The sequence below is a fragment of the Euphorbia lathyris genome, chromosome 1, assembly GCF_963576675.1.
Source record: "Euphorbia lathyris chromosome 1, ddEupLath1.1, whole genome shotgun sequence".
NCBI lineage: Eukaryota > Viridiplantae > Streptophyta > Magnoliopsida > Malpighiales > Euphorbiaceae > Euphorbia > Euphorbia lathyris.
Genome location: NC_088910.1, coordinates 16,756,233 through 16,764,748, shown reverse-complemented (window position 1 = coordinate 16,764,748; position 8,516 = coordinate 16,756,233). Strand labels below are relative to the sequence as shown.

Here is an 8,516-nt window from a genome sequence, read left to right as displayed (position 1 = left end):
GAGATTTAGATATCAATTCAGCTTGCTTTGAAGTTAGTAATATTTGATAAATTAATTAAAACTAACTGTAATTAAGATAATTTGTTAAACATTGCCATGATTGATACCTAAAATTCAATTTGTTAAACTTGTATGCCAACTTCAGAAACCAAACTGACCCTTAATTCCTGACATTTCATATATTTACAAAAACAATATTTTTTTACTAAACAACAATTATGACGTCTTGTATTATAAAAGAAGAATTGAAAGAATATTGTTTCACCTATTTGATGAAAACAACAATCACCAAGTCATGTATTATAAAACAAAAACAAAATCCCTATAAAGCATCTATCGTAAAACGGAGGAAGTAATAAGTAAGCAAAAACAGTCATTTTTTTAACCGATACAAATAATACAAAAAGAACTGTTTGCAAGGGTTAGGTTATGCTTACTTTGTTTTTGACAAAGTAAATCTTACTTTGTTTTTACCACCGTTAGATGAACTCACTTTGTTAAAGTCCACCATCATCCAATGGTGAAAAAAACAAAGTAAACTTTACTTTGTCAAAAACAAAGTAACCATAGAAGGCAGCGTTCACCACGAACAAATTTGACCGGTTTTAGTACAAAAATCTACCATTGCAAATGAAAGAAACATCAAAACCCGCATTTACAAACATTTAAACCACATGAACCATCTAAGCAACTACACCAAAAGATTGATTTCTGAAATTTACCTTTTTTACTACATAAACAACAAATTAAGAAGGTAGTTTAAATTGAAAGAATTGTGCTACAAACATAGTCTTTAATCCAAAATTTGCTTCAAATTACATATAACTAGGAGAAGCAAGCCAAACTTCACATGTTATATTAAATATAATAATACTTCTCATTCAAAAATTAAACACAAAACCTCATTTGCTTCCATTATCAGACAGCAATTCAAGAAATGAAATGGAACACATCCAGCAAACCCAATCCATGGCGCACTAATCATTTTTCTCCTGTAAGATGAACCAGAAAAGAGACATGTATGAGTAACCATCTATATTACATGGAAAAGAAAACAGAATCTAAGAAACGATATTCATTAAAAAAGAGTTACAGTTTCAGAAACATTCCCGAATTGTGAAACGCTTTTCGGTGGAACATAAATAACAATTACCACAATCAACATTCAAGCAAAAAGGTAGTGTGATAAAAGGAAACATATACTGATAATGGAAAAGCAAAACCATCAAATGAAGGAAAGAAACATAGGTAAAGTCAAATGCAACAGGCATCACAAACCTCTTTGACTTGTTAACGCCTATCAGTTTTTCCAGTGGAACGTTTCCCACTGAACAAGTGCTTAGGTCTGAGAGTAGGAATAACTCTATCTGCCTCTCCACGACGAGCTTCCTTATTCCTATTTCTAACAGATTTCTTGCCAAGTTTAATAGCTTTCTTCTTCTGAATAGAGTCTCTGTATCCCTCTCCTGGAACAGCTTCACCTGGAGGCCGTGAAGACCGTGACATGGATCTTGACCGAGATCTGGCTAAACGAAGTTTCTTATTTGACTGGTCAATATCCATGTCCATTGCGCCACTGGCATCCCTCTCCCTCTTGCGTCCCTTCCTAGCAAGTGACTTGCTGCGGGCACGTTCAATTGCCTTGGATGGATCCAGCCCCCTAGATGATAGATCTCTGCCCATTCTCTCTGAAGTGAACTTTTTATCCTTATCGAATTTTCGAGGTACGATGGGCCGACTCTCTGCAGTGCTTTTCTTTATTCTATGCTCTTGAATCCGCACGCTTTTCAATTTCCTGATTTCAGCCAAAGCTGCTTTCTCTTCTGGAGTCAATTCATAATCATCCATCTCGAAATCCTCATCTGCCTCCTCTGCCTGCCGAACACCTTCTTCCCGTTCTAACTCCTCTAGTCTTTGCAAGATATCAGGATCAATGAAGTCATAAACATTGTGGCCATCGAGAATTTCGGGCAAGACATCCTCTTTCCATTCATCATCAGCTAAGATATAATGCTTTTTCAAGCTAGCAGAGTATACACCAGCACCGCCATTTTCATCCTCCAAGTCCTTTTCGGTTTTCTTCTTCGCCTTTTCTTCTGCCACAGCTGCTTCCTTAGCTTTAGCTTCCAAAACTGCCTGAGGTATACAAGGTGGTCTTTCTTTCTGGTCACGTGGCTTTGGCATTGCAACATGGAACCGATTCAAGCAGTCATTTATCTTTTTAGATTTCATCTTTATTTCCACACGCTGATCCAGTAATCTCTCACAAGCTGCATTCTTCACAGCAATAACTCCCGCCTCAGTCAAGGTGCTCATAGTCAAAAGCACACCTTCATCATTTGAAGCTTCGCCTCCTTGACCAAACACAGTTTTCATAGCCTCTTCTTTCATCTCCGCAACCAATTTCTTGTCTTCTTCAGAAATCCCTTCCAATGGCTGCAAATCAGTCTTGTTGCAGACAATTATCAAAGGTTTGTTCATGAAGAGGGACTTGATACTGTGGAACAGAGCTGCTTGTTGAGCAATGCTGTATCCACATGATCCTGAGATATCCAAGAAGAACAATACAGCAGCTCGTAAATGTGCCAAAGCTGTAATACTGCACATCTCAATGATATTACGATCTTCAAAAGGTCTGTCCAAAATCCCTGGTGTATCTATCACTTGGTACCTCAAGTATTTATAGTCTGTGTGACCCACAAAAAGTGACTTAGTGGTGAATGCGTAAGGCTGGACATCCACATCAGCCCTTGTAATCTTGTTAATGAACGAGCTCTTGCCAACATTAGGATAGCCACAAATCAAGATTGTTCGAGTATTCGGGTCAATTGAAGGCAACCTCGCCATATGTTGCCTGATCTGCTCCAAATAAGCTAAACTAGGACCGATCCTCTTAATCACAGTACACATGCGGCCCAGAGCAGCAACCTTCAGAGACTTGCATCGATACAGTGAGTCACCATACTTCAACAACCTCACATAGTCTTTGGCTATCTTGCTAATAAGATTCCTGGCAGTGTTTATTTGGCCAAGTGCAAGCTTGTAATGGTCCTTATTGTAAAGAACGTGCAGAAGATCGCCATAGAAAGGATGAATGTCATCCAGCCGAGGGAACTCATCAACAATTGTAGACAGTTTCTCATGATAATTCGTTTGCGTATACTTGACTTTACGCATGTAAAACTGACGCAAACGAGTAATAGCATACCCCTTGTGGACAACTGTGGGTGTTTGCCTTTGGGTCCGAGATAGGATAATGTCAATGAAGTCTTTCCCACTTGGGACCACAGTGATCTTCTTAAAATTATACTGCACCATCTTTGCCTATAAATCTGCAACACAAATGCACACCGAGTTAGCATTACAAGGTAACTAAGGACTATACCCCTGCTAAACTTAGGACCAACAAATGAGTATCAGTTGGTTTCATTTCAAAAAAGGAACTTCATTGGAATCAAGCACCAAATCCAATAATTTGGATCTTCAGGTTAATACAACAACACAATATTGAAAATGAATTGCAGAACCTAATAGAATCACACCAACAACAACAACAACAAAGCCTTAGTCCCGAAATGATTCGGGATCGGCTAACATGAACCATCATATAAAACCGTGAAAATCAAGTCGTGTCAGCGACACAGATTCACTCCCTCCACTCCGTCCTATCCACTACCATATTTTCCTCAATTCCCAATAAACTCATATCACTCTCGATCACCCTCCTCCAAGTTTGCTTAGGTCTTAATAGAATCACACCCAACTAATAAAATTGTGCAATAAAACAAAAATGTATAAAAGCATTCATTATATCTAGAACCAGTATTCATCCATCTGGTAAGTTTAATAAGAACAATCGAGATGCAATAGAAACAAAAGCAAGACAGAAAAAAGTAGAGGTGCGAGCTCAGTCAGAGAAACAGAGCAAGATCAGAAGAAGAAGATGCTACTATTCTAATATCCAATGAAATCTGATGGTACAAACATTTAGAGGGATGAGACAGAGGCAGAAAGCATGACAGGGCGCTTTGATGGAGTCATGTGACTTAAATGGTATTAAAAACAAAAAAAAAAAAAAAAAAAAAACAGCAGATGAATCATATGCATAGATTTCTCAATCGATTTGTAATAAAATCATTCATGTTGTTTGGGCAAAAGAAAACTGATCAAACGACGATTAATACATATTCCTATAAGAACAAAAACGATAAATCGATGCAATTTTTAATCATCCAAAAATTACAAAGACTAGTTGCCAGAATTCAAACTTAATGGATTAGAGCAAAGAACATTCAAACCTGAACCAACAATTAAAACGAAGAAATGAGGAAGTAGAAGAAGTTAGAGAACCAGAAGCTCACCTGTGAAATACTGAGAGTTGGGTTGGGGCTCCGTCGGCCCTTGCTAGGGTTTAAGAGGTTGTGAGAGACGGCATTTATATGGAATACAATAGGGTATGTCAAGGAGAAGACTAAAATACCCCTCACATGGTTTAAACTTTAAACTAAACCTGTTTAGTGATAAACCCAGCCGGTTCAAACCATGCCCAACGGGTTAGGTTTAGACGGGATTTAGAAGTTATAAAAAATAGAACAGATTAAATCTGAACAATTAAAATTAGACAGTACTATAAAATTATAATTTCAAATTGTAACTTATTAAATTTATGTTAATATAAATTTTAACTTCAGGATAAGGTTTGACACCGAATAAATGGTTAGCACGGCAGACTATTATCCCAGGCTGGAAATGAGGTTCTCCTCAAATCTGTGGCCCAAGTCATCCCGTCGGTCTGTATGAGTGTTTTTTCTCTACTAATTACACCATGTGAGGAGCCGCAACGTATTATGAACTCGTTCTGGTGAGGTTCTAAACCAAATAGACATAGGAAAATCCACTGGACCTCTTAGGAGAGACTATGGGAAAGAAAAGAGAATGGGGGATTAGGTTTTCGTCAACTACACTCTTTTTGTTGGATATTCGTCTTTAATATTGGTGTTGTGGGAATTCCACACGGAAAGAATAAGAAGGAAATCTGTATTTTATATTGTCTGGAGATATCTGTATCTGTATTTTATATTGTCTGGAGATATCTGTATCTGTATTTTATATTGTCTGGAGACATCTGTAGTTTGGATAATAATAAACAGTTTTATAACTGTTTGGCAACCAACTTTTTGGTTATAAATATCTTCAATCCTTCATATCTTTTCACTTACTGTTTTTTAATTATTCAAATACATTCATAGGGAAATTTATGGAATTGCTACCATTAATTTCATGTCAGGGAAATCCTAAAGGAAACTTAGTCAGAAACCCAATAGCAATTGATAGTGGGGACTAATATTTCCTTAAGGACAGTGATTAATCACGTCCCTATTTTATATTTGTGATCCCAAGTTTTCTAACAATCTTAAGGAAATATTATGGAGAACGTGCTGAAGAATGTCGGTGATGCTGGTAAACTTGATCGGTTTGGTGGGACGAATTTCACTCATTGGAAGGAGACTATGAAATTTTTTCTTCTGATCACTCTGAATTTTTTTTACATTCTGGACATTAATTTGCAGTCTATTCCAGAACCGAGTGATAAAGATACTGACGGAATCGTGGCTGAACGTAAGAAGCGAGAAGAAGACGAGGCGCTATGTAGAGGATATATTCTGAACCATCTCTTTGATCGTCTTTATGATTTGTACATTCCTGTCCAAAAGGCAAAGGATATATAGATGTCTTTGGAGACAAATTATAATTCGGAAAATTAAGGCGCAGATAAGTTTATCACTATGAAATTTTTTGAATTTACTATGAATGATTATGCATCTGTACTTGATCAAGTCCATGAATTTCTTATTTTGGCCTCTAAATTTAAGGATCTTACTATAGACATTCCAGCGAAATTACTTGTGGGGGCAATCATAGCCAAACTACCTCCAAGTTGGAATAACTATAGGAAGAAATTGTTACACACTTCTGAGGATTTTAATTTGGAACAGATTCGGAAGCATTTACGAATTGAAGAGGAAACTCGAATTCGTGATAAGAAACATGATGTTGCTTCTAGTTCTAAAGTTAATTATGTTAGTAATAATCAGAAGGGATGCAAAAGAGGAAATGAAATTATCATAATAACCCCAACAACAACAACAAAAAGTTTAAGAAGAATTTGTCTGATGTTGTTTGTTATAATTGTGGTGAAAAAGGACACATCAAAAGATTCTGTAAGAACCCCAAGAAGAGATAACAAAAACCAGAATAAGAATAAGAAGGAGAGTAAGGACAAAGCAAATGTTGTTGAACATGTTGACAATAATGAGATTATTGTCATAGTTTCTGAGTTACAGATTGGTATGATCCAATAATTGCATATGACATCTCTTACAGATTGGTATGATTCTGGTGCAACTACTCATGTTTGCAACAACAAAGAACTCTTCAAGACTTATATTGATTCTTTTCCAGACCATGAAGTTATGTTGGGTGATCATCACTCTTCCAAGGTTCAAGGAACCGGGACTGATGAAATTCAGTTTACTTCTGGAAAGAAAGTTATTCTCACCAATGTTCTTCATATTCCTCAAATTAGGAAGAATTTAGTTTCTGGTTTTATGTTATGTAAGAAGGGGTTAAAGGCTGTAATAAAATATGATAAAGTAATTCTGTCTAAGACTGGAGCATTTGTTGGGAAAGGTTATGTTTGTGATGGAATGTCCAAATTGTCTATAAATAAAGTTGATAATTCTACTTATTTTCTTGTGCATGCAATTGAATGTACTTCTTTTCGTTTGTGGTATAATCGTTTAGCACACACCAATTATAGAACCATGAAATATATGTCTAAAAATGGAATGATATCTTATGGTAATGATCATGAATATAAATGTGAGGTATGTGTTCAAGCAAAAATGAAAAGGAAACCATTTCCTAAAATTGAAAGAAGTACAAAAATATTAGAATTTATTCATTCTGATATTTGTGAATTTAATGGAAGTTTAACTAGAGGAGGTAATAGGTATTTCATAACTTTCGTTGATGATAGTTCTCGTTTTATCTATGTTTATTTGTTGAAAACAAAAGACTAAGCATTTGAAATGTTTAAATGTTATAAAGCCATGGTAGAGACACAAAAGAATAAGAAAATTAAAATTTTACATAGTGATAGAGGTGGTGAGTATTTTCCTACAGAATTTTCTTCTTTTTGTGAATCTAGCGGAATTTTACATCAGGTTAGTGCTCCTTATAGACCTCAACAAAATGGAGTGGCTGAAAGAAAAAATGGTGTTTTAGGGGATATGTTAAATGCAATGCTTGTTAATGCAAATTTGCCACTTAATTTATGGGGAGAAGCTTTGCTAACCGCATGTCATATACACAACAGAGTACCTTCTAAGAAATTTAAGGTTTCACCTTATGAAATTTGGAAGGAAATGAAACCTAATATAAGTTACTTTAAGGTGTGGGGTTGTATTGCATATTACAAGGCCCCAGGTCCTAAGAAAACTAAGTTAGGACCAAGGGCTTTGAAAAGTGTTTTTGTGGGCTATGCTGAAAATTCAAAAGTATAAAGGTTTTTGGATTTGGATTCTAATGTTATAGTGGAATCACGAGATGCTGAATTCTTTGAAAATAAATTTCGTGGGGATTCCACGAGAATAAAAACCTCAATAGCACCACAAATTTCTTCAAACTCCAACGGGAAAAGAGTTGTGTCTGATTCTTCTAATGAACCTAGAAGAAGTGAACGAACTAGAAAGAGAAGAACTTAGGTCCAGATTTTATTAATTTTCAAGCTATTCTCTTTCTTGTGGAGGGAAATAGAAATGAGGTTACTAATAAAATACTCATTATACTTACTGTAGAAAATGATCCAAAAACTTTTCAAGAAGCAATGGCTTCTAGAAATTCAGCTTTTTGGAAAGAGGCAATCAATGATGAAATGGATTCATTGATATCAAACAATACATGGTATATTATGGACTTGCCTCCGAGGTCCAAAACTGTTGTATGCAAATGGGTATTTAGGATTAAGTATAATACAGATGGATCTATAAATTCTTTCAAAACTAGATTGGTTGCACAAGGCTTTACTCAAAAAGGAGTGGATTATTTTGACACGTATACACTCATGGCTAGAATTACATCCATTAGAGTACTTATGGCTTTAGCTTCTATTTTTTGTCTATATGTACATCAAATGGATGTGAAGACGGCTTTTCTAAATGAGGATTTAGAAGAAAAAGTGTACATGAAACAACCTGAGGGTTTTGTTCTCTCTGGAAATGAAAATAAAGTTTGCAAATTAGTTAAATCCTTGTATGGATTAAAACAAGCGCCTAAACAATGGCACGAAAAATTTGATTCTGTTATTTGGTCACATGGTTTTACTTATAACTCAGCAGATATGTGCATTTACTCTAAATTTACAAAAAATTATGGTGTCATCATATGTTTATATATTGATGACATGTTAATCTTTGGAACCAATATGAAAGGAATTGATGAGACTAAGAACTATT

The 8,516-nt window shown here is 35.5% G+C and overlaps 1 protein-coding gene across 1 annotated transcript; it reads right to left on the bottom strand.

The window, feature by feature from the left end:
• Window positions 1-704: 704 nt before the first annotated feature.
• On the bottom strand, window positions 705-4,470 carry LOC136223075 (nucleolar GTP-binding protein 1-like). The gene is made up of 3 exons (XM_066010873.1): window positions 4,362-4,470; window positions 1,279-3,332; window positions 705-992 (listed from the first exon to the last, which is right to left on the bottom strand). Exon 2 carries the CDS (start codon window positions 3,316-3,318, stop codon window positions 1,291-1,293), a length of 2,028 nt encoding a protein of 675 aa, XP_065866945.1. The 5' UTR covers window positions 3,319-3,332; window positions 4,362-4,470; the 3' UTR covers window positions 705-992; window positions 1,279-1,290.
• Window positions 4,471-8,516: the final 4,046 nt, after the last annotated feature.

Bases quoted from the DNA above. Each gene is read 5' to 3' on its own strand.
- LOC136223075 (XM_066010873.1), bottom strand. From the start codon at position 3,318: ATGGTGCAGTATAATTTTAAGAAGATCACTGTGGTCCCAAGTGGGAAA.